Here is a 26,677-nt window from a genome sequence, read left to right as displayed (position 1 = left end):
GATATATATTGTTGGTATCTCTAACAAAATTAAATCATGTTATCTTTGTTAAATTTTAGGAATTTAAAAAAAAATCAACAATTGACCCCGGTCAACAAAGTCACCCCCGGCAACCAAATTTTGACGGATAGCCATACCAAAATAATTTTGAAGCATATTTATGGCTTTATCTGTCAGTCGACCTTTTTCATCTATTTTTTTTCCATCTGAAAGAAACTGACCTTTAAGTGTCACTCTAAGGTTACGCGCACGATTTCCAAGTCTCTTTTGGTAATGTCCAACACAATGAAGTCTGTTTATTTCAAAACCTGGATATGGATTACTTGCAACAACATCATTATATGCTGAGCTGTCACCGTCTCCAATATATCCTTCATATCTCAAACCATGCTTTTTAATTGACCGTTGAAAAATTGAAACAGAACCAGAAGCTTCCATGGATCCTGATGATTTATTGTGGTTAGCTTCACAAACATGATTTATTTTCTAATTTTGATAACCTGGTGTTGACTTTTTTTTGTTCCAATAACTACAAGCTTTGCAGAACTTAGTTAACAAAATTGAATCAAGACATTTTCCATTCTTTCTTGATATTGCAGTGACAATACCATTTAAAGATTGATGGCCTCTCTTTTGCCAGGTACCATCAACAGAAACCTGGCAAGCAGAAACATCATTAATATTGCTTGATTTAGAAATAATATCTTTGGTTTCATTGGCTGCGCTTGACATACTTGCAGAAGCAACTTCATTATAAATATTTAAGAAATTGCTATTTATTGCACTATAGTTTATAAAATTCATAGGAGATGGCATGTTCATTACTGCAGCAAATTTGCATATAGATTGATAACCTTTACCAATTTCACGAAAAGCAGTAACGACTTGAAAATTAACTGATGCAGTAAGAACGCCTGGAGTACTTTTAGATTTTTTATTAGAAAACTGAGGCGTGTGCCATCCTTTGCTAAATTGGCAACAAAGGCACTGTAAAGTTAAATAAAAACAAAAACCTTTCTTGCTTTTTAAATCATTTTCGAAACAAACTTCATTTCCACATTTGGGGCATTTAAACTCACTAACCATTAGTTTAAAAATATTAAAGTTTATAATGATGTTGTAATTTTTTTGACTTCCAGATATTTCAGTGTTTACTATTTTTTTGGAGCTTGCTGATAAACTTGGATCAGAAATTGATGTTTCAAGCTGAATAAACTTTGAAGATTTTAAGTGTTGATTACAAGAAAACTTTTTTTTTTTAGTTCGAGCAATAGAACGTCTCATATCTTATTTAGCTATTTATTTATAAGAACATTAACAAATTAAAACAGCATGCAAGCACGATACATTTGATACATGTTCGCATTAGTAGTTCAAGTTATAGCAGTCTCCTACCATGCTGTTGTGTTATTAATCTTCTAGCACACAGCATTGGGTAGTTAAGAACTAAAAGGTACATAAATTATATAACAAATACTAACTATTTGAAATTTGAGATTTTTGCAAAACCAAAAAAATACTCTTTCTTAACTATTATTAAACAAACTAAATTTAAGCAAATTAAAATTAAAATTTATACTTAGTTTTACTGAGAATTTTTATTTTATCATATTTATTCTAAAAAACGAAAAACAGAAAGTTAATATAGAACAACTTTTTGTAAGAATATATTTTGTTAAATAAAAAAATATTTATATTTAAAATATATGTAAATATGTAATATTCCGTTATTTTTATGAAAAAAATCTTATGTTAAACAAAAAAAAAAAAGATTTTTATTAGAAACTTATATATTTATCAATACTTGAGCTTAAGAAATAAAACTTGACAGTGGCGGATTAAGACTTTTCGTGGCCCGGGGCTATTTAAAAGTAGGAGGCCCCGTTCCACTAACAACGACAAAAATGAGTGAAACAAAGACTTTCTTGAAAATGCTATCACTGATATTTATTTATATACAAATTTTATATTTATTTTATTGAATTAAGTTGAGTGATTTTTTTCTGCTTTTCTTCCCCGCAAACTCTGCAATCACATCGCTGAAATCCAAAGTTTCTAATAATTTTGACTAAATAATTAATCTTGCTATATTACTTAAACGACTATGGACCATTGTTGATCGGTGCATGTTCTTAATTCTTTTAAGAGTAGAGAATGATCTCTCAGCCTCGCAATTTGGATAAAAGTACCTGAGTCAAGCTCATTATTATGAATTGTAGATTCAACACTTTTAACTTCTTGAATTTCATTTGAAGGACCTTGGCAGGCTACCTCATTATCCGTGTTATTGTTTTCATCTTTTCTTCATTGTTTTTATTATTATCTACAGTTTGTGGAAATTGCATATTAGCTTGGTTTGATGAAAAAAAATTTGTCATTTTCAGAAGTTTAGCTACCATTTCCTCTCTCTCTTTCTTCAATCTTTTTTTAGAAGCTCCACTTTCTTATCATTTTAACTATAACTGTATAACTGTATGAAAAGTGTTAAACTGTTTTTTTTTTCTCTTTCACGAATTTAGCGCTTCAGCTATTAAATGCATTCACACAAGATATCTTTTGTGCGGAAGTACAAAAGAATTGTAGAATTGCAATCGTTAATGCATTTTCAATTACAATATAATTATTCAAGTAATTAATAATTTTCCGAAGGGAATTGTTTTTGTAGCAATTTGTACAAATGTTACATTCAATTATTGCTATAAGGCGCTGCTACCAATCTAGTAATTTTTTTTTTGTAGAAGTAGTTGCGCTCTTTCGTTGTCAAAGACCGGAAAAAATATATAATGCAGCATTTTTGTTGACAGTTATTTTATTTTTGAGCTTTTGTTTTTAGAGAATTTAGTAAATTTAACTTTGGCTCTTTTAAGTTAATAAAAGATTTCATTTTCAGAGTTAATAAAAAATTATTTATTTTAAATCGGGGCCCCTAAAATTGTGGGGCCCAGGGCTATAGCCCCCCCTAGCCCCCCACTTGATCCGCCACTGAAACTTGATTATCATCAATTTCTTAATTTCATAACCATTCGTTAATTCCGCCGCCATCTTGGGAGGCCAAAACTGACTTCAAAAAATTTCCTGTATACGCTATCCAGTTATATTTTGAGATCAGTGGTCCATGGTTGAAATGAAAACTTATCGAAAGCAAAATATTGCGCAAATAAACCAATGATTTATTATATATAATATAATCACTGATCTCAAAATTTAACTGGATAGCGTATACCAAAAAATTTTTTGAAGCCAGTTTTGGCCTCCCAAGATGGTGGCGGAATTAACGAATGGTTATGAAAATCATATCATATCATAAGAATTTTTTTGATTGGTTTTTGAATAGGATAAGTTTTGTTATTTGCTTCCTAAGCTTTTTTCCAGTTATTTTGGCAGTTTGTTATTTACCCAGGTGATAAAGATATATTTTTGCATAGTTTTCTGAAATAAGTGTAATCAGTGCAAATAAATGGTTATCAGTTATAGCTGAGTCAAACATATGAGAAGTTTGTTCATTAAATATATTTGAGTAATCAACTGATCTCAAGACAGCTCTAAAAATGGCATTTTGAATTCCTATTTCATTTGGAAGGTTGCCATTTATCGAGGCAAGCAACCTTTGGAAACATCTTTCAGTTTCTTCGCATATGATAGCAACACTTTTAGTTGGTTTAATTAAATCTCCTCTGTCTTTGAATTTTAAAAAACTAGTTTGTTCGAAATGATAAGAAAGTACTAATGCATTCCAACAATTAATGCAGATTGTTTGTTGTAAATTTACGTATCATAAATTTTTTGATAAGATACATGTTTGATAACATACAAAATATATGTTATCAAAACATTCCCTTAATGATTTATTTTGAATAACAAGTTAAAAACAATTGACTCAATTGTTGAGAGCTGAAATATTACAAAGAATATTATATAAGTAAAATAACATATATTAAAAAATAGTATTTTGTACCTAATATTTTTATTAAATAGTATATCCATTAATTAAATATATATGTATTAAATAATCCTAGAAGAAACCCCTGAGTTGTGTGTACTCACAGCACTTAGCTAATAGTTCATGCAGCATGTACATATCTGGTATCTTGCTACAAAAATTGAAAATATAAAATTTGTCAAAATTGTAAGTAGACACCACTGCCGCTTACCATACAGTCACGTTATCAACCTTCTAGCACACTGCATTGGGTAACTAAGAACTAAAAGGTACATAGATTATGCATAAATATCATTTAATCGTAAATTGCACTTAAAAGGTATATCGAATATTTTGTACCTTACTATCAAAATAATTACTTTAGTTGTCTGATTTTTTTAGAAATCATTTTATTTCTATAAAGTCATTAAAACTTTATTTCATAGTCTAGTTTTTCTTTCAAAACTCTATTTATTTTCTTTCATCTTTCTGTAAAAAGTCTTATAAAATGTACATCGATCACCGCTAAGAGCTCCGATCGCCGCCATCTTGGGAGGCCAATTTTGGCTTCAATTTTTTTTTTGAAAAAGGCAATTGAATACATTATCCAGTTATATTTTGAGATCAGTGAATATAGTATATCATTGAAATAAACAAAGTTCCATTACAAAACTACCGTTAGCCGAACATGAAAATTTTTATATTGGTCGCAGTTTTCCTTCTTATGAAATTTTGTTACTTAAATGTGCATAACTTTTTGTAGAATCATTCAATTTTTATGAACTTTTCACCATTGAAATACTAATTTAAATCTCTTTCCAATGATATATAATAATCAACTATATAAATACTTTAATATTTTTACGCACATACCTAATTAAATAGCAAGAATCAGTCCCCGCGAAAAACTTTTTCACAATGTAAACAAATTTTTTATTCTTTAATAAATTGCAAATATAGTTATTGCCCCACAAAGGATGATCTTGAGGCAACTGACCAAAAGCGTTTTACTATTTATTGTAAAGAGAATAAGAAGCCCTGTCATTTGTAAGTTTTACCATTTGATTTTTGTGTTTTACGTTTATTTTGAGATATATTTAAGTTCATTTACATAAACTTAGACTGTTACGTTTATCTAATTTTTTTTTTATACATAAGGTTAGTATTAATTTTCCTAGTAGATAATTTATAACAATAATCAACGTTGCAAAAAAACTTGTTTATGCCTTTAGAATTAAGCATGACTTTATTTTTAATCAATTAGAAATACACGTAACAGTTATCTGAAAATTTATCTAAAAAATAACAAATAATACAAGAAAGAAGAAAGAAAAATTTGTAGTTAAATTGGTTATGCATAAATCACATTGAAATAATTTGTAAACTCCAACAAATTCATCTCTTAAAGTTATTTCTCTGAGAAATGTTCACAGTATTTCAATGAATTCTTTAAATCTCATCAAATAAACTTTTTTCTTGAAATTAACAAAGTAACCAAAATGTTTTTAGTAATTTAAGTTTGTTGAGACCATTAAGTTGTTATATTTTTGGGACAAAGTCTCAATCTGGATCCTTAAAGTAATCCTTAGTAAAAAATTAAAGATTCTTAAATAAAAAACTATATAGAATTTGGTAGATCAGGTACTAAATGTTTTTTTTTTTGAAGGTTTTAATGTCATGTTTTAGAGTTTTATTAGTCAATTAAGTAGAATAAAAATTATTATTGCTCAAAGCTGGCTGCACTGCTTCAAACCACAAGATGGATTAAACTTCTGATTTGAAAAAACAGAACTTTTGATAGTTTTTATCTTGATTTTGTTTTAGTACTTAAACACTTTTTTTTGTTCTCGAGCAAAAGAAGGAGTTCTACTTTACTTATGGGCAAAAGGAGGACTAAATATGAGATTTGCATTTTTTCTTCACTTTTTCAGTTCTAACCCTTAACTTGATTAATCTTTTATGCAACTAATTTTTGACTATATAATTAACTAAATTTTTTTTTTAAAAACAAAAAAGTTAATTAAATTCATTTTCCAGGATTTTTTTTTATTAAAAAAAAACAAAACAAAAACAGAAAAGATGGATTGAAATAAACACCTCTGTTAAAGTTTTATGCATAGCTGTATTTGTGCCTAAGATGTTGTTAGGTATAAAAGCTGTGGTACCTGGAATAGTATAATTAGCTGCTCTCCATCAGTTTTGCAGATGTGATGACTAATGACCTCCTGTATATCCTCTAACTTCTGTATTCTTCTGAAAAATAGTAACTTTCTCAGTTATGAGAATATTCTGTGTTAGGTAAAATAGAACCATCTTTGGATTCTTACACTTTGATTTTGCTGTAGTCTTTAGCCCAGATGTAACATCCAGCATCATAATGTTAAAAACTGATTTAATTCATTATAATATTGTATAGGCAAAAAAACATGTCTTCTTTTTTCATTTGCTGTATTGTGATGGTCATATCATAGTTTGTGCAGTTTATTGTAATTCTGAGATCAAAATCTTTTATGCACTTTAAGTAAAACTGATTTTACAAGAATTAATGTAAACATTAGTTTTCATAAAATAATTTTTATTTCCCCTACATATGTACTTATAATCCTACATGTGTATTTTTATTATGATTAGGTAATGCTTCTCTGATAGTAGATTGAAAAGAATTTGCAGACTAGTATAAACCTCAACATATTCACAATTTGTTTCTGAAGCAAACAAGTGGTTGCCTAATATATCTTGTTAAAGAATTATTAGCTTTTATTGACTTTCTTTTAATTATGTAATCTGTGTTTTTATATGAATTCTTAGCTTATATTAACTTATGTTTTTTAAATTTACCATTTCAGTTGAACCAAAGCAATTACTCCGAAAATCGTCAATGTTAAATCCCATCAATTTGCGCAAATTTCTTGGTTTAAAAATTGCAGTATTTCAATGTGCAACAATTGCTGCTTTTTTAAGAAGTGAGTTCTTAAACAGTATATGTTAAAACATTGGGTTTTAAAAAGATATCTTTGTATACATAGAAAAGAAGCCAAAAAATTTAAACAGGGACTGTCTTTTATGTTTTTGAAATTAAAAGTAGCAGAAGGTTGAATCAATGCTACTTTTGTAGAGTGAGGAAGGGAAGGGTCTGGTAGTATGAATATTTGTTGTTTGTTTTTTTTGTTTATATTCAAAATTCTGTGCCCTTAAAAAATTTGCTATCTTTTTAAATGTTTGCAGTGTTTTTTTGGTAACATTCTAAGTTGATTTGTGTACTAGTTCAATCATAGTTTTCAAAATTTGGAATACTAGATCTTGCCAACCTATATGTACTCAAATATATTTATAAACAGTTCTTTTAAAGTTTTAGGAAAGTATGATAATTTTTAGGTGGGCCTAACAAAATTAAAGATATACAGGATTTGTGCATGTATAAAGGCAATAAAGAAAATGCAATGTAGTTAAACTATAGCATTGAAAAAGATAATTTAAAGAATTTTAAATGTTTCACTTGATATATTAATAAAATATCACTAAAATTTAGGCTTATAGATTAATGTAAAAGTTAAATATTTAATTTTGTAGATTGCTACTTTTGCATCTGAAAATGGAGAAAGCATCATTTGCATTTAAAGATGTTAGTAAAATGATAATGCTGAATACAATGCCAGTTATAACAACGAAAAGTAATTAAGAAAAAGAAGAAAAGAAATAAAAACTTTAGCACTAATTTATAAGTTTTCTTCAAAGTTTTAGGAAACAATGTAAACAAATTAGTAGTAAACAATAAATAATTTACATAAATTAACATTTCAATCTTGAAACTACTTAGGTTTTCAAGACTTTAACTTTCTCAATCTGTTCACAGAAGTTATTTTTTTCGTTGTAATTATTTTTGTTACTCTTAATGTTACTGATACTTAACATTCAAACCATTAATGTTTTAATTGATTAATTATGATAGATATCATAATTAATGGTTTTAATCTAGCATAGTTAAAAGCTGTACTAGCACAAAGGCTAGTAATAGCTGTAACATTACAAGTTATTCCTAATGTAAGTATGTGATAGCACAATTAAATAGAAATTAGTGCTATAAATAAACAAACAAAAAAATATTTTAGTTAACTATTGAGGATATCAGAAGTTAGGAAATTCAAGCTGATTTGTATAAATTGAGAAATTATTTTTAACCAAAAGAATATGCTATAAAAAAAGATGAGTAATGATCAAGAGATAATTCATGGTTTAAAATTAATCACCATTCACCTATCTTTTATGTGAGTGCCCTTGTTAAAAAGTGTACTTTTTATTCAAAAACTATTTTCAAAAAGATTAATTGAATTTCAAAAAATAAAAAAAGAAAAAGAAATACGGAGTCCAGATTTTCAGAAAATAAAATTCCAAATCTTTAAATTTCTTAAATACTTAAAACTTTTTCTTATTTCACATTAAAAAAATGTGAATAATAATAGTAGAAATCAATTCTTCATCCTAATATCAAAGATACCCCAGGTTATGTATGACCTAATAAGAATTCTTTTTTTTTTTTTTTAATTAACTTTGCTAAACTTTACAAACCCTCTCAGGAATATTAGATATTGGTCAATATGTAGCTGTCAAGTTGCTATAAAATTATTTAATAAACAACAAAGGTAAAGTTATTTAAGTTTCAACCAAAAGAATATCAGCAATTATGAAATTGCTGATATTCTTTTTAAAGTATGCAAATAACAACTTTTTAGTTTAACTCATATTTATTGCACATGGTTTAAACATATTGAGACATGTTCATACAATTTGTTGTGATAAGTAACTTTTATTTTATGTGCTTATTGTAATTAATAGTTTGATAATGTCAAATTTATTCATGTTAAAGTTACCTAATGCAGTACTTTAGTTTATTTGTAGTTTCAATAAACCTATAAAATTACATTTTAAAAAAAGAAAAGAAAAAGAATAAATTGCTTATTCACATTATTGGAATGTTTAAATCTTCTTTAAGAGGAAACAGTTCATCAAGTCCCAGTTTATCTCAGAATAAAAGCTTGACTTTGTTTTGAATAAGAATTCATTTTATCTTCAGGAAAAGCTGCTCATCAGTTTAGCAAAAATGGCTCTAACACATTTGCATTTGTAGCATTTCTTGGATTGAGCATGAAAGGTACGCTTGATATTGCTTATATAACTGTTTGTACTTTTTTGACTGTAAGGTTTGCGTCAACTTACTTAATCAAAACAAGTTATGTGTTTTTAAAATACACACATATTGTCTTTAAAATATACAGCTGTAACTAACTTTTAAGTTATTTCAGCATAATTTTAAAATAATTTGCTTCAGAACTATATAATTTTAAAATTCCTTTTTAAATTTTCATGTAATTCTGTAACCAAGTCATCTAATTATGTAACCAAAATCTTGCTAACTATGCTGTTGTAACCAGAAAACTGTTGAAATTCTTTTGCATCATTTAAATCTAAAAAGAGAAAGTTTTGATCTGATTTGCTGGCACACCCATTACTTCAAAAATAAATTTTTTCTGATTCTATTGTGACCAATATTTTGTCTTAAAGTGCCAATGAGCTGTTGATTTTTATTTACTAAGACTGTAACTATTTACTGTGAATTTTTGCAAAAGTTGATTTTTAATTTATCAAAAATCTATTTTAATCCTAAATCTATTTTATTCCTAATTTTTTAATTTCAAATTAAATTTGTTAATCTTTTAGAACACCTAATAAATTTTGTCTTTACATTTACTTCTCAAATAATTATTCAAACTCAATAGATATATAACAGCTGCACCTTGAGCTATGGATAGATCAGAAAACTCCCTAATGCAAATTTTTTATTAATCAATAGTAATTAAATTTACACTCATCAATGACCAGAAGATACCTAATTCAAGTGAAAGATGATAGCAATACACCTATTCATTCATCTTGTGTCTTAAAAGTTGACAAAAATATACTCATGTTATGTCTGCCAGAATTTGATATGACATTAAAAATGTTCAAAAGTTATGAAGAAATTGTGAAATTTTACATTGCAAAAAATATATCTTTAGTATCACATAAGCATAGTTGACCAATATCTAAATTTATGTAACTCTAGAAAATTTCATTAAGATTTTATTTATTGGTTACATTCATGGCTGCCGAGAGGGTGTGTGGATGGGGAAGATTCAAGGGGCCTGTATCTATATAAATAATTTTTTTTCATGAAGTCTTATTCATCACTTATTAAATCTTGTTTATAGCTTCTAATAAATCTTAAAGATAAAAAATATCTGAGTTTAGCATAATATGTTTCTTTTTATTCTTTCTATTTTTCTTTTTAAAATGTTAATAGTTGTAAAGATTGCATGACATGATTTCTCATTAACATTACATTTTTAATTTTTTGTTTTAGAAATTGCTTTTGTTTTTTTGTAAGCGTATATTTTTAATTTTAATTTTAGTTTACTATTTATAAATTACAAATACAAGTTGAATTAAAACTTTTAATAAACCAACAATTGTGTTAAATACAAAATATGATCATTCAAATATTAATATTTATAAAAGAATGCTATTATTTGTAAACTCTAATTTGTATTATTTGTAAATTCTGAATAAATAAATAACAAAAAAAGCTACTTTTAATTTCTTTAATACAGAAATGAGTTCTCGCCATAAATCTGGATATAATAAATGAAAAGAGATAAAGAAAATTCTAGAGGTATGAGAACACTAGAAAGTTTGGGGTTTACATTTTATTCAAAAACACAGAACAATGACAATTGTGATAATGGAAATATTGATGTGAACTCATTAAGTGCAAGAAATGAAACAGAATTTTTCAGAATTTCTGCGCTTAAAGTGCAATCTAATATTTTGGCGCTTTCTTTGTATACAAACTGTGCCAACATCTGTTTTGTTTTTCTTGTTGTTTACTTTATAAATTTTGTGAGCAAAGATCAATTTTGCTACAGAATATGGTTGGCAGGCTAATAGAGGGTACAAAAAGTAAAACGTATAGGCAAATACCTATCTACAAATATGCAAATGATGAATATGCAAATGATGATCCTCCAATACATTTTATTATGAATTACATTTATGTAATTCATTTATGTAATTCACTTATGTAATTATGATTATAATCATGTATTATTCCCTTTATAGTAATTTTCTTGTCATAACAATAAATTGTTTCTGAGATCACTTTATATTCATTCTGTTTTTTTTTGGCAAAATAGTTAGACTAATAACAAATGTCTTTAAATAATTTTTTTAAAAAAAGAACTTTTCCCTAATATTTGTAATAAAAATTTAATAGAGTATAAATTTAAAATTCTATGAATATTATTCACTGTCATGAATAATATTCATAGAATTTTTAATTTTCATTTTTAATGGAAAATCATTTTGATTTAACTTTTTTAATCTTTGTATTTAATATCCTTTTTTAATCTGTATATTATTTAATATCCTTATTTCATAATATTCTTAAGTCTTTGAAAACTTTTGAATATTATGAGTTTGTTTTATTATTAGTATTTTCTTATTAAATTTTAGATACAAATAATGAAATGCGGCAAGTTTCCCTTTTAAATGTAATCAAGACTTTTCAATCAGCATTTTTATCTACTGCCACTGAGGTAATTTTTAGACTAGATTTGTTTATAAAAGTTGTCTCTAAGCAAAGTTCTTTTTAAAGTCTCTGAAAAACTTTCCATGCATTCCAGAGATTTTAACAAGTTTTGGTTGCAAAAAATTTAGTGTTTTTCTCTTTCTTGTACTGTGCAAATGGCAACTTTAAATGTATAATTCTATGAAACTTGTGCAAGAAGACAGTAGGTTGCTGTATAAAAACACCTTTGATAATATATTAAGTAAAAAACCTGTTCTTTCGTAATTCTAATGTCATTCTCTATAATTATAAACTTAGTTTCAGAATCAAGAAATGTTCTAACCATTTTAAAACAAAATATGGTTGTTTTTATTTTTATTTGTTTTTATGATATTTATAATTACAGACAATATAACATGAACATAAACCTACTTCATTTCATTGACAACCATAATTTGAAAGAGAGAAAGCTACTAGGTTGATATTTGGAATTTTCATAATCCTAACAGATTATGAAAATTCCATAGCTAAACTCATCCCTTAGCTAAACTCTTTTGATTGCAGCATCTTTTCTCTCTTTAATATGACCACAGAGTATACTTTACATGATTCTTTATGATTCTCATAGTATACTTTACAATTCTGGATGGGGATTCTAGGCTGGTCTTGTAGTTGTGGGTAAGACCAATTTAATAACTGATTAAGAAAATTTATTGAGTAAATAATCTCAGATTCTTAAACATTTTCTCTAATTGGTTTTGATTGATTTTTTTTCTCTTTCTCATATATATATGCATAAATAGTTGTAATTTCTTTATTTTGTGTGTATGTATGTATGTATGTATGTATGTATGTATGTATGTATGTATGTATGTATGTATGTATGTATGTATGTATGTATTTATGTATCTATTTTGCACGATCATGTGGTCCAGACAAATGTTTATCATCATGTAGGTGAAACAAATAACACTTGAGAATGTCTAATGAGGTATTTGATTTGTAGGTAGATAGACTGAACAACCAAAAATGGGTGTTAAATTTGCCTGCTAGTAGCACAAGTTGTCATGTCTGAAGTATGCAAATTTGTTAATCAATGACTGAAACAAAAACAATTATATTTAAAATACTACCAATCTTTATCATGTATCTATATGAAATTACTACATCAACTACAGTGGTATCAAAAAGTAACTATAAAATTAGCTTTTTTTTCAAGGCAACTTCTTATGGCTCAAGAGTGAAAATTAAACTGTTCAAAAGTTCAATTTCATCACTGGTAGACTCAAAGTCTATTCCAGTTTCTTTAGAAACAACCTGAAAAACATTCAAAACCTTAAGAAATCATGATAATCATGCTTTTCCATCTTGTTTTCACATCTGTAAGAAGAGAGAGTTTTTTGCCATATTTCTCCAGAATTTTTTTTTGAAGAAAACCGTTTTTTTACAGGGAATTTTCTAAATTTTCTTACAATATAACTGACTTTGCATATAAGGGTGGAATGCAAGAACCGAACTTGAGTCAAGTTCGACTTGAAATCTCAAGTTCGACTTTGTCAAGTCAGACTTGAAAAATTGACTTGAGCGAATGCATAAATGAGACTTGAAAATTTCAAGTTCGTGCTTGAGAAAGTCGAACTTGAAAAATAGTCGAGGCGTTGAATTTAGGGCGTTTATCGGAAAATGCACTTCGCAACCAATAGCGGTAATGGATTTTTTTTACGGGAAAAACCTTTTACTGAAACAAATTCCGTGTAATGATATTTGTATAATATACGTTTAAATAAAAAGTTAATAACAGTAAAAAAAAAAAGTTCTTGCTATGTATTTTTCATCAGAAAAATAAATTCATCTTGGCACTTTCAGTTCCAAATCCTAAGTTGTTGGTAAACAACGATTGGTCATATGTACCACTTAAGTGATCAAGACAATTTCTCTTGATTTCTCCATTTTAACAGATTCCATTTGAATTAAAATACATGGAAATGTTCTAGAAAATGCAGAATCTTATTTTGACGCTTTTTGGGGATGACACTATACTACAATGTATTTTTATTTATCTTTTTACTAATACTTTAATGAAAATAATGGGTTTTTTTTTTACAAATATTGAGAAAATTACTTTAAACAAAATTAGTTTTCTCAATACTAATACTACATAATACAATGTGTGTATATATATATATATATATATATATATATATATATATATATATATATATATACCTACACATATATATACCATTTACATATGTAAGTCAATAGAGATCACATATGGAGACAGGTCTTCTGAAATTATTGGGCCACTTATAGAAACAGAAAAGAAAACTTTTAAAAACCATTGATAGCATCTTGCTCATTAACACATGAAAAAGAATAAAGTTTAACGTTAAACAAAAATCTCTTAATAAAAAAAAAATACAAAAAAGCAATATAATGAAGTTCATGATCTTGATAAAGAACTAATGCAAAAACAAATAGAAATAGATGATATAAAATAAAACTCTCCCCAGAAAAAGCAACAATACAAACAAAACTTTGTGAAAATTTTCACAGTTAAAATTTTCACAAAGTTTTAAAAAAGCAACACAACAGAATTATTCTATGTGAGGATTATTATTTTCTAACAATATCAGATCCAAATTGTTTTTGGAATGTATGAATTTATCACTTTATTTTTTAATGAAATTGTTTTTTTCATATATAATACTATTTTGAAATATAAAATGTAATTCTTTGAAATAATATGTATTATAAGTATTTGAAAATAATGTTTTTGTTATTAGACCCTTTATCCATTATCAGACACAAATTTTTTTTAAAAAAAATAGGTCTGAAATTTGACTTTTGCTTTGTTTCTGCAAAAATATCTTTAGTGAATGCTTTAGCACCACATTCTTGATTGCTATTTTGTATTTCATTGCCTCCACAATAAACATTTTGTAGAAGGGCAATGTTGTGAAGCGTAAAACAGGATATTATTATAGCTATGGAATTTTGCAGTTTTGTTCCTAAGGGAATGTTAAGACAAGGGTATTGTTTTTTTTTGATATACCAAAACAATATTCAACAACAACATTCAACATGTGTGTACTTCTCAAGCTGTAATTGTATCTGATTTCATTTTCATTTTTGGGTTAGAAAAAGGTTTCATTAAATATTGTTTATAAGGATAGCCAGAATCACCTGAAACATGAACATGTTGGCGAGCTTCTAAAACCTGTTTAATAGCTGAGTTAGCAAAAACAAATGAATCCTGAACAATTCCAGGCCATTGAACACAAGCAGATAAAATTTCATTTGAAGCACCTGGCAATTAAAAAAAAAATCCCTTTTTGTTTCGATAAATTTCTGCGCTTTCTCCACAAGGAATTATTATAGGAATATGTGTTCATTAATTGCTTCTATACATCCTGGGAATCCTTGAATTTGGTAAAATCTAAATAATGGTTGATAAATATAAATATTTTCTTTATCTAAGAAAAGTTTGAAGTTTGTATGAAATAGCAAAATCAGATATCCATGAAAACTTATAATCACTTTTGCTGAATTATCAAAGAATCAGCTTCTGTTGGAAACTTTATGTACTGATATCTTTTGTTAGCCATTTGAATTGAAATGTTCTAAACCACTGGACAAACAGTTGAGTTTCAGCTCTTCCAAATCTCCTATTATTCTCTAAAAGAGTTTATTTATTGTTATAATCATTTGTTGGTATAAAATGTTGTTATTTAAAAACGTAATGTAAAATCTACAATAAGAAGGTGCCATTTTCTGATACCGTTTCTTGAATATCTACTCAGTTGGAATGAACCAGTAGCATAAAACCGAAATGCAATAGTCAGTTGCTGTACAGATGAAAGAGGGCACCCTCAATTGTTAACATTGTTATTAATAATGTCATTAGCTAATATTAAAAAGGTTTTTATTGGAAAATCTGTAGCACCTTTTAAATTCTATACCGTGGTAAACTTCTAAAGGATTAGCTCTGTCAATAATAAACCTTGGTATGTGACTTGGCATATTTTTTCTTCTTCTTCTTCTAAAATTCAGCTCATACCGATTCATTTTTGAATATTTAAAAAAAAGTTTTTTTTAATACTTCATGTAATTGTAACTACTTCTCATGAACTCTCTTTTAATCCTTTTACACGTATCACCTCTTTGTATAACTGCAACTATTTATTACTAAATGGAATTTACTTTTATACTGTATCACAAAAATGTGCCTTAATCAACAGCCTTTTATAATGCTAGGATGTTCGACATTTCAAAAAGCTAATAAACATTTCTAATGGCATCAAAATATGACATGTTGGATCATTACATACGAGTTACAGGATGTTGTAAAAGACACACGTTTTTGCTATGTTAATCATCAGTTTTCTGTAATGAATTCATATAAACTAGATAATATCTTTTTGTTTTTTTTATGAATCCGCTAATATTTTCGTCGGAAAGTTTTTACGACACGAAAAAAAATGTTTATAGTAGAGGCAATTAGGGATTATCGGGTTTACGCCAATTTTGTCGAATCCGATGAAATTCATCGGGTTTACGATTTTTTTAATTCCGATCGGAATGAGTTTTATAGTAGTGACCCCTGGCATATATGATGCCATACTTTCTCTTTCCACAAATTCTGCAAGTGCTACTAAAAGTGCTACCAAGCATAGTGCTACTAAAACCAAGGAGTGGCTTGCTGAAAATAATGTTGAGGTCTTGGAATGGCACGCACAATCACCAGACCTTAATCCAATTGAACATTTGTGGGAAATTTTAGACCGAAAAATTGGAGATCGGTCATTTTTCAAAAAAGATAACCTCAAAGTGGCTGAGCAAGCTGAAGAGAATTATGGAATCAAGTTATCCCATCAGACAATCAGAAATTGTATCAGAGACCAGGGATTTCAAGGACGACTTGTGCGTAATAAACCATATTTGAGTAAGAAACACATGAAAAGAAGATTGGAGTTTGCTAAGAAGTTCAAAAACATGCCGTTAAGTTTTTGGAAAAAGATCCTGTGGAGCGACGAATCAAAATTCAACTTAAAGTCATCTGATGGAGCCCAAAAGGTTTGGAGAAAAGCCGAAGAAGCCTACCAATTAAGCTGCGTGAGAGGAACTGTCAAGTATGGCGGCGGTAACATGATGGTATGGGGTTCAATGGATTGGAAGGGTGTCGGAAAACTCCAATTTATTGATACTTTAATGGATCAGGTGCAATACAGAAACATATTAAAGCAAAATTTGAAGTCATCTGCTTGAAAACTTCGGCTAGGATCTGATTTTACATTTCAGCAAGATAACGATCCCAAGCATAGTGCTACTAAAACCAAGGAGTGGCTTGCTGAAAATAATGTTGAGGTCTTGGAATGGCGCGCACAATCACCAGATCTTAATCCAATTGAGCATTTGTGGGAAATTTTAGACCGAAAAATTGGAGATCGTTCATTTTCCAAAAAAGATAACCTCAAAGTGGCAATTGAAGAAGCCTGGGAAAAAATTCAACCAGAAGAAACAAAATTTTAGTTGAATCAATGCCTAGACGTCTAGAAGCTGTACTCCAAGCAAAGGGAGGCCCAACAAAGTATTAAAATAATTGTTTTGTTATATAATAATTTGTTATGAAACAAATGTGTTTGGTCGAATATTTTTTTGACAATAAAAAAACGACCTAAGCTCCTTTATTTTAAGACTGAAAACCTTGTGATTCATATTTTACATTAAAATAAATAAAATCTATTTAAAAACATGTTCTTTTATTTTCATTAATCTTGAGTTTACCAAAAAAGTCTAAATTTAGGAAAATACAGCACTTTTTTTAGGAAAAATATTTTTAAAAATGTTTGGTCGGATAATTTTTTGAGACACTGTATATGTAAATGGCATGTACATAATTTTTCCATGCCATTTACTTACAATATAGAAAAAAAAGGTTAACTAATAATTATTCAATTTAATGTCATTCTTTGATTGTCCTAAGATCATTTTATTATAGTCTTAAAAGTGACATTAGTTTAGTATCCTCTTTAGCATATTTTTTGTAGTCTAAGAATTTATTTAAAGTATGCTGGAAAAACTTTCTGTTTATTTGTAATTTTAATTTTAGGATGATGGCATAAAAATTGGAATATTCTCACCTCATCTATGTGACTATACGATAGGAAATAGATTAGGAGAACCCTCTTCGCATGCTGCAGTTTATGAAGCCTACTTTAATGACAAAGAAGTAAAAGTTTTTTTTTAACAAAATTTTATGACTAAAGGTTGTCCTGTTTATTGCTTTTACTTTTGCTAACTTCAACTTCAATAACTATTATACTGCTTCAAGATCTTTTATACTGCTATTCATTTTTCGGCAATGATAGCTGGATACAATTCTGACTTTCAAAAGATTATATCTAGGGGTGCAGCCAGATCTAAGTAAAGTGGAGTAAAGATTAAGTAATTCTTGTTCTCAACAATAGTTCAAGAAAATAGTGTGTAAAACTTATTAAGCTTCAGTCTTCTTGCTTTCAGTCATCTAGTACTAGCCATTTTTGATGAGAAAAATAACGACAAATTCTCATTATCTAGATCAAATTAAATATTTGTTGTATCAAAATAATCTGAGTTTTTTTTTTTTTTTTTTTTTTCACTTTTCTTTTTCTTTCTCTTCAAAATTTTACTCTTTTGTTACTGCAACACTATATCTTAATATTTTTATGTTGAAGGTTTTTTTTTTTTTAATATTAGATTTCTTTTTCTTTCTATTTTAAACTTAGATTTAAATAGGTACTTAAAAAATATTTAGTGTGCTCTTAAAATGATGTTCAATTATTCAATACCTTCAAGCAGTTCCGCCATCATGCAGGTAAATTGTTGATGAAGATATGATTTTCTATTATTTTGATTTAAACCAATCGTAAAATAGGTTTTTTAGTTTTAAAAATATTTAGGTTGATTTTTTTTTTACTTTAAAATTTCTTAAAATAAGAAAGAGCTTTAAAAAAGTCTAAATTGCAAATAAATTATAACTTTTATATTTGTAAAATTATTTTTTGTTTGCCACAGGTGGTTATTTTTTTCAGAGTCTCATGACAAAGCTGTAACTAGTGGTTAATTAATTTGTTGCTCTTTTAGTAATCTCTATGTTTTTCTGCTTTTTCTCTTCTCCTTTCTGCTTATATAGCTCTGCTATACTTTTATACTATTCTATTTATTTATAGGCATTTTATCAAGAATATCATATTCTCTCGAATCCAAGTAAGTATTTTATCAGGAAAATTACATACTCAGATTGTCAAGTTTTATTGCTCAATATGACCTAAGTCTATTTTTTCAAATAAATTGGAAAAAAATTGGGGTATTGCTTTTTTTTTTTTTTTTCTTTTAATAAGCTACTAAAATCAAAATTCTCTATAAACAATCCACAACAATGTATTATTAATCTCTGGGTAATAACATGTCAGGAATCAGTTAAACAATTTAATCAAAGCAATCATGAAGAAAACTTTTAAAAGTCTATTTATCCTGTGATTTTCAAAAGCTTTGATGCTTTTTTTGTTACTTATCTTTAAGTAAAAATTTCACTCAGCATGAAATAGCAATCTATCTTGCATTTTAGTCTAGAATTTAGTACTCAAAAGAGGGCACTTTATAGCCAATCCAAGCAAAATAATTGAACTTTGAAAAAGTTTTTTTAACTTTTAACAAAGTTGTAAAATAGTTAAAATTCATAGACAAATTATTCCATAAAGTGGATAAATGTTAAGAATGTCAAATATATTTTATCTAAATATTATAAAAGTACCAGCTTTACTTCCACGAAGTTTTGTATAATTTAAAGCTTACTTATAAATGAAATGTAAAACACCAAAATAGGTAATACATTGAGGTGATAAAAGAACTCTATTAAGATTAATTAAAATTACGCTTTTTTTTTTATCTTTTTGTTTAAGTTTTAAAAAAATAACACTTATCTGTATAAAAATTAAATTGGAACTATAATTATACGTACAGCAGTATTAATTGGATTATTCACTGACAAACTGAAATGTGGTAGAGAATACAGTCTGACACATTGTAGTCTTGGCAGTTGAGAAAAAGTTAATCTAAAGTTTTAAGACTTCTGATCTTTCTATCACTGGAAGAATATAATAAATTATAAATATCCTAAAAATTTCAGCCTTTAACTCCAACTGATTTCAAATATATGAATATTTTAATTTTACCCCAAACTGGTTTTTGCAACAAAATCTCTGATAATTTTTAATGATTGCTTTGCTTCTAGTTGCAGTTCATTGTGCAATAGAAACCATTGAATTTAGTTACTTACTATCAACTTATTGCACCAAGCTTAAATAGAAAAATGCCAATGTAGCCCAATTACTTATTTTCAAATGTTTTTTTAGAAGTCATCTTAAATTTAGATAAAATCATTAAAAAAATTGAAATAATGTCAAATCTACCCTAATTTATAAAAAATAAAACATAAATTTCTGACTTATTGCAAAATTAACTACAATCTTAAGAAAAATGAAGATTTATGTTTCAACATAATATGTAAAACTCAAGACATTAAGGGTGGAATACAAGAACCGAACTTGAGTCAAGTTCGACTTGAAATCTCAAGTTCGACTTTGTCAAGTCAGACTTGAAAAATTGACTTGAGCGAATGCGTAAACGAGACTTAAAAATTTCAAGTTCGTGCTTGAGAAAGTCGAACTTGAAAAATAGTTGAGGCGTTGAATTTAGGGCGTTTATCGGAAAATGCACTTCGCAACCAATAGCGGTAATGGATTTTTTTTACGGGAAAAACCTTTTACTGAAACAAATTCCGTGTAATGATATTTGTATAATATACGTTTAAATAAAAAGTTAATAACTGTAAAAAATAAACGGTCTTGCTATGTATTTTTCATCAGAAAAATAAATTCATCTTGGCACTTTCAGTTCCAAATCCTAAGTTGTTGGTAAACAACGGTTGGTCATAGAGTTGCAAAAAAACGCGTTTTTTTCCTCTTGCGTTTTTTTGGGTCAAAAAAACGTGTTTTTTTGGTTTTTTTGGTGTTTTTTTGGTTTTTTTGACTTTTTAAACAATTTTTTTCTTTTTCTTGGTAAATAATTTGGAAGAGTTTTTTTTTATTCTGTCTGTTTATAGTATATGATAATTATTATCACAAATACAATATATAAACACCAATTTAAAGTTAATGTTTTAAAAAAAAACTTAAAAGAGCTATTCATTAAGTATATTCATTAGGCAATTTAATATTAAGTTAGTTATAAATCTAGGTATATTGTATGAGAATGTTTATTTGTCATGTTTTACTTCTTAAATATTGTTGTACATCCTAAATATTACACTCATTATTTACAGAAACTATACTTGTCCATGACAAAATAACCATTTTTATCATTTAAATATACTAATATACAATATCATGCTTATTTAATATCAGATTTCAAATCTTTAAAGAAACAGAAAATCCTAATATTTATTATGTAATAAATTGGTCTTATATTGTTTGTTACATATGTTGAATTATATTGCCAGTAAGCCCTTATAAAAAAAGCTCTAATTTTATTTAATTTACATAATCTGATATTTTTTAATAATAATGTTTTATTAGTTTTAATTGGTTATTAATTTAGTGCTAAGTAGTGTAGCACTGTATAGTGTAGTATACACACGATTAAAAAAAGTGTAAATATTTAAGCAAAAAACTCAATAATTTAGTAATTTTAACATGTATTTAAACTATAAAAGATATTCTAAATGGATGTGCTTTCTGAGTCCAAGTCTTCCCACCCTAGACAACATTCATCTAATGATTCATAAACAAAGTCACTGTCACTTTCTACGTTAACTGCTTCAGACTCTGACCAAGGGATTGAAGTGCTAGGAACTTTATTTACACTCAAGTTATTAATTTGAGGAGTAGTTATGCTTGTACCATTTTCATAACTGGAGTTTTCAATATTTTCAAGTTTTAAATTTTGTGAAATGAAAACTAGTTTTCCAGCCCTTTCAGTTGTTAAGCGATTTCTTTTTGCACTATGAATGTTAGAATAAGTACTAAAACTTCTCTCACATGCTGCACTTGAAGCTGGTAGCTGAAGAATTCTAGATGCAACTTTTGATAGTTCAGTAAAGGAACACAACCCTTTCCACCAATTTATGGGTTGAGTTATTCCAACTGCAGTCCAAATAAAAGTTTTGGAAAATATGCCACCCTTTGATTGGTAATTAGCCAAGTCAAACATCATAATTTCTTTGTTTACTTCAGGCATACTTGCAGCAATGTTGTGTATTGCCTCACATGCATCAATCTATAAAAAGATTTCTCTTTCAATAATTTTAAAATTACTTTAATTATTTAAATAGTATTTTCAAACTTGAAAATACTATTTAAGATAATTCAAAATTTTTCAAAAATTTTACTTTTATTTATTTTACTTTTATGTATTTGGTTTTTTGTTATTTTGGTTTAAGAATCATATATGAATTATGTGTAGTAAATAATATAATATATATGTGTAGGTATATATATATATATATATATATATATATATATATATATATATATATATATATATATATATACCTACACATATATATACCATTTACATATGTAAGTATACCATTTAAATATGTAAGTCAATAGAGATCACATATGGAGACAGGTCTTCTGAAATTATTGGGCCACTTATAGAAACAGAAAAGAAAACTTTTAAAAACCATTGATAGCATCTTGCTCATTAACACATGAAAAAGAATAAAGTTTAACATTAAACAAAAATCTCTTAATAAAAAAAAAATACAAAAAAGCAATATAATGAAATTCATGATCTTGATAAAGAACTAATGCAAAAACAAATAGAAATAGATGATATAAAATAAAACTCTCCCCAGAAAAAGCAACAATACAAACAAAACTTTGTGAAAATTTTCACAGTTAAAATTTTCACAAAGTTTTAAAAAAGCAACACAACAGAATTATTCTATGTGAGGATTATTATATTCAAACAATATCAGATCCATTGCTATTTTGTATTTCATTGCCTCCACAATAATCATTTTGTAGAAGGGCAATGTTGTGAAGCACAAAACAGGATATTATTATAGCTATGGAATTTTGCAGTTTTGTTTGCAAAGGAATGTTAAGACAAGGGTGTTGTTTTTTTGATATACCAAAACAATATTCAACAACAACATTCAACATGTGTGTACTTCTCAAGCTGTAATTGTATCTGATTTCATTTTCATTTTTGGGTTAGAAAAAGGTGTCACTAAATATTGTTTATAAGGATAGCCAGAATCACCTAAAACATGAACATGTTGGCAAGCTTTTAAAACTTGTTTAATAGCTGAGTTAGCTAAAACACATGAATCCTAAACACTTCCAGGCCATTGAACACAAGCAGATAAAATTTCTTTTGAAGCACCTGCAATGATCTGGCAATTCAAAGAAAAAAATCCCTTTTTGTTTCGATATATTTCTGCGCTTTCTCCACAAGGAATTATTATAGGGTTATGTGTTCCACCAATTGCTTCTATACATCCTGGGAATCCTTGAATTAGGTAAAATCTAAATAATGGTTGATAAATATAAATACTTTCTTTATCTAAGAAGAGTTCGAAGTTTGTATGAAATAGCAAAATCAGATATCCATGAAAACTTATAAGCACTTTTGCTAAATTATCAAAAAATCAGCTTCTGTTGGAAACTTTATGTACTGATATCTTTTGTCAGCCGTTTGAATTGAAATGTTCTTAACCACTCAACGAACAGTTGACTGATTAACTTTCAGCTCCTCCAAATCTCCTTTTACTCTCTAAAAGAGTTTATTTACTGTTACTTGAGTAAATTATCATTTGTTGGTATAAAATAATGTAACTTAAAATATATAAAATCTACAATAAGAAGGTACCAATTTCTGATACTGTTCCTTGAATATCTACTCAGTTGGAATGAACCAGTAGCATAAAACCGAAATGCAATAGTCAGTTGCTGTACAGATGAAAGAGGGCACCCTCAATTGTTAACATTGTTATTAATAATGTCATTAGCTAATATTAAAAAGGTTTCTTTGGAAAATCTGTAACACCTTTTAAATTCTATATCGTGGTAAACTTCTAAAGGATTGGCTCTGTCTATAATAAACCTAAGTATGTGATTTGGCATATTTCTTCTTCTTCTAAAATTCAGCTCATACCGATTCATTTTTGAACGTTTTAAAACAAGTTTTTTTTAATATTTCATATTATTAAAACTACTTCTTCTCGTGAACTCTCTTTTACTCCTTTTACACGTATCACTTTTTTGTATAACTGCAACTGTTTGTTACTAAATGGAATTTACTTTTATACTGTATCACAAAAACGTGCCTTAATCAACAGCCTTTTATAATGCTAGGATATTCGACATTTCAAAAAGCTAATAAACATTTCTAATGGCATCAAAATATGACATGTTGGATCATTACATACGAGTTACAGGATGTTTTAAAAGACACACGTTTTCACAATGTTGGTATTCAGTTTTCTGTAATGAATTCATTGACAAATATACTTTCACAATGTAACCTTCTAAATTAATTATGTTAGTATACCCAAATAACTCTTTTTGCTTGGTAAAATCTCATTTTCATACCTTCAAAGGTTGTAATAAGTTATATAGTTATAGTAAAGTTTTGTTACGCATCAGCAAAATGATAATGGCGGTTTGTTTTTTCTTTCAAGTTTGGTTTCAAGATTGGTCTGGAGCAGACTTGAAAAAATGACTTGAAAATTCAAAAATTCTTGTTTTTCAAGTCTGACTTCAGTTCAATTCGCTTCCTGCATTCCGTTCAAGTCAGACTTGAGATTTGAAGTCTGACTTGAAATTTCAAATCCGCTTCTTGCATTCGGAAGGAATTTTTGCTCTCTCAAGTCTGGTTTGAAGTCAGACTTGAAAACGGTCTATTTTTAGCGGTTTTCAAGTCTGACTTGAGTTGAAGTTCGCTTTGTGCATTCGCTCAAGTCGCCCTTTAAGTTTGAAGTTCTACTTCAAATTTGAAGTTCGGTTCTTGCATTCTACCCTTAATGTTTCTTGAAAGACCTTTTAGGTAAAATATTTTGATTATTTCTTCCATACATTCTTTAACAGCAGATTCTGTTTTTGTCAATAAGGCTATCAACATGTTTAAATTAGAATCAATGTGATTCTACCATTAATCAACTGGTTTAAGTGATTATTAAATGTTGTATTTAATTACAATAGAATCTAAATACAAATTATAGTGTATATAGTTGTTGTTTAATTGCTTTAGACTTTACTAAACATCCCAATATAATTAAGTTATATACCCAGTTTGTTGACAAAACACCTCTGCTAGATGATGCTGTAAAAAGTTATCCTGTTGCTCTACCAATTGGGAGCTGCTCAGGTGCAATCGGCCATAAAAAGACTCTATTTCTTGTAATGCCCAAATATGCATGCACATTAAATGAATATTTAAAAGCTAATGGTAAAACTCTGACTTTCCTGGAGCAAATGCATTTACTTTGTCAGTTATTTGAAGCTGTATCTCATTTGGAGTGTAATAATATTGCACATCGAGACATCAAAAGCAATAACATACTTATAGATTTTTGTATGAAAGAGCCAATGTTGGTTCTATCAGATTTTGGATCTTGCATTGAAGGAATGACCTTAAAATTTGAATCCTATAACATATGTATGGGTGGAAGTGCAGCTCTGCTTTCTCCTGAGGTAAATTGTGTTTGGTAATGCTTATACAGTATAGGCTTTTCAGTTCTCCAAATACTTTCTCCTTCATAAAGGGTTTTTCTTTGCCATTTTATTATTGTATCTGTTTATGGTATTTTTATATACTTTTATATGCTTTTATATACTTTATTAAACTTTTATATACTTTGACAAAATTTTATTTGATTTAAAAGGTAATCAGTGCTGTACCAGGAAGATGTTCCATATTGGACTACTCTAAAAATGATGGTATGCTAGTTTAAACTATTTTTAATCCAGCAAATATAGAATGTTAAGCTTGTTACTCATCAAGTTTTACTATGATTTGTTTTTAAATTGGTTTTATTGTTTTAGTTTGGGCAGCTGCTACATTGGCTTATGAAATTTTTAACGATTACAATCCTTTTTACACGACACTTAGTAATATATCTTATGAAGAATGCAATTTACCTTTATTAAAGTAACTTTACATGTTTCTTCATAAATCTTCCAAATCAGCTTGTTTTATTGAAAAACTAATAATTACATTTTATTATTAGTTTTCTGGTTGTTAAACGTTTTGAATAAAATAATTAAGCTTCTTTGTTTAGCTCTGGTTCAGAGTTGGTAAACAAAATTGTTTTTAACTCGCTGAGGAAAGATCGGAACAATAGATTATCTGCAGTTGAAGCTACCACTCTGCTATTTGTCACTTTGTATACACCACACGAATGGTATTCTCGCGATGTCTCACATGAAGATGTTGAAAGGTTTTTATAAGCATTATTTTTAATAACGTTATTAGATATTTTTATTAAGTACGGTTATGATATTGCAAAGATCTTTATTTCAGTTGGTTGGTATATTCTTTTGTTATGATCATTCGAAAATGTGTCGGCTATGAACATTATTATCAACTTCCAAGTCCAATTAAGGTAAATCTTTTGTACGTGAACAATTTATTTTATTGTTAGTTCTTTGTTTGTTCCAATTTAAAGAATGGTTAGGAAAATTTCAAGAAAAAAAGTTTATTTTTCTTTTTTAGCTTCAACTGACTTTTTTTTCAAGATATTCACCAGAATGTATTATTGCAGCTTTGAGCAAATTGAAAAGTTTAAAGGCCATGATATAGATTTGTTAGTAATCTATTATTTTGATGTCTATTGATTATATAATTACAATTGTTTATACTGTTAAAATCAGGAGACGTAGTTTTTCAGTTAAAGATTACTTTGTTGTCATGTTGTTATGAAGATTCAGAATAACTATATTTTAGTAAACTATTAAACAGGCTGATTTTGGTGAATGTTATTTTTTCTAAAAAGTTTTTACTATTTTGTTTCATTCAAAAAAAAAAAAAAAAACTTCAACAAAACTCTTTATTGGTCTTTCATTCGTTTCTAAATACATGTTATGTTATACATGTGTTAAATTTCGTGA

The 26,677-nt window shown here is 27.7% G+C and overlaps 2 protein-coding genes across 2 annotated transcripts; one reads left to right on the top strand and one right to left on the bottom strand.

The window, feature by feature from the left end:
* Positions 1 to 4,782: 4,782 nt before the first annotated feature.
* On the top strand, positions 4,783 to 26,612 carry LOC145182898 (serine/threonine-protein kinase Pink1, mitochondrial-like). Its single transcript, XM_090084621.1, has 13 exons — positions 4,783 to 4,966; positions 6,766 to 6,882; positions 8,991 to 9,068; positions 11,465 to 11,547; positions 17,632 to 17,751; positions 18,316 to 18,375; positions 18,731 to 18,767; positions 24,819 to 25,261; positions 25,453 to 25,507; positions 25,613 to 25,718; positions 25,849 to 26,007; positions 26,091 to 26,172; positions 26,283 to 26,612. Exons 1-13 carry the CDS (start codon positions 4,897 to 4,899, stop codon positions 26,367 to 26,369), a joined length of 1,497 nt encoding a protein of 498 aa, XP_089940747.1. The 5' UTR covers positions 4,783 to 4,896; the 3' UTR covers positions 26,370 to 26,612.
* LOC149889615 (uncharacterized) lies at positions 19,370 to 21,811 on the bottom strand. Its single transcript, XM_090084622.1, has one exon. The coding sequence runs from the start codon at positions 21,795 to 21,797 to the stop codon at positions 21,279 to 21,281; it is 519 nt and encodes a 172-aa protein (XP_089940748.1). The 5' UTR covers positions 21,798 to 21,811; the 3' UTR covers positions 19,370 to 21,278.
* Positions 26,613 to 26,677: the final 65 nt, after the last annotated feature.

Source organism: Hydra viridissima, unplaced genomic scaffold (genome assembly GCF_058129835.1).
Source record: "Hydra viridissima isolate aposymbiotic clone 2 unplaced genomic scaffold, HvirCarnegie_v1 scaffold_4, whole genome shotgun sequence".
Lineage (NCBI taxonomy): Eukaryota > Metazoa > Cnidaria > Hydrozoa > Anthoathecata > Hydridae > Hydra > Hydra viridissima.
The sequence above is the reverse complement of the archived record's forward strand: the minus strand, read 5'-3'. Positions and strand labels throughout refer to the sequence as shown.

Coding starts and splice junctions, on each gene's coding strand:
- LOC145182898 (XM_090084621.1), top strand. CDS start 4,897: ATGATCTTGAGGCAACTGACCAAAAGCGTTTTACTATTTATTGTAAAG. Junction 11,548..17,631: donor TTTTATCTACTGCCACTGAG/GTAATTTTTAGA, acceptor TTTTAATTTTAG/GATGATGGCATAAAAATTGG. Junction 25,719..25,848: donor TGCAATTTACCTTTATTAAA/GTAACTTTACAT, acceptor TTCTTTGTTTAG/CTCTGGTTCAGAGTTGGTAA.
- LOC149889615 (XM_090084622.1), bottom strand. CDS start 21,797: ATGCCTGAAGTAAACAAAGAAATTATGATGTTTGACTTGGCTAATTAC.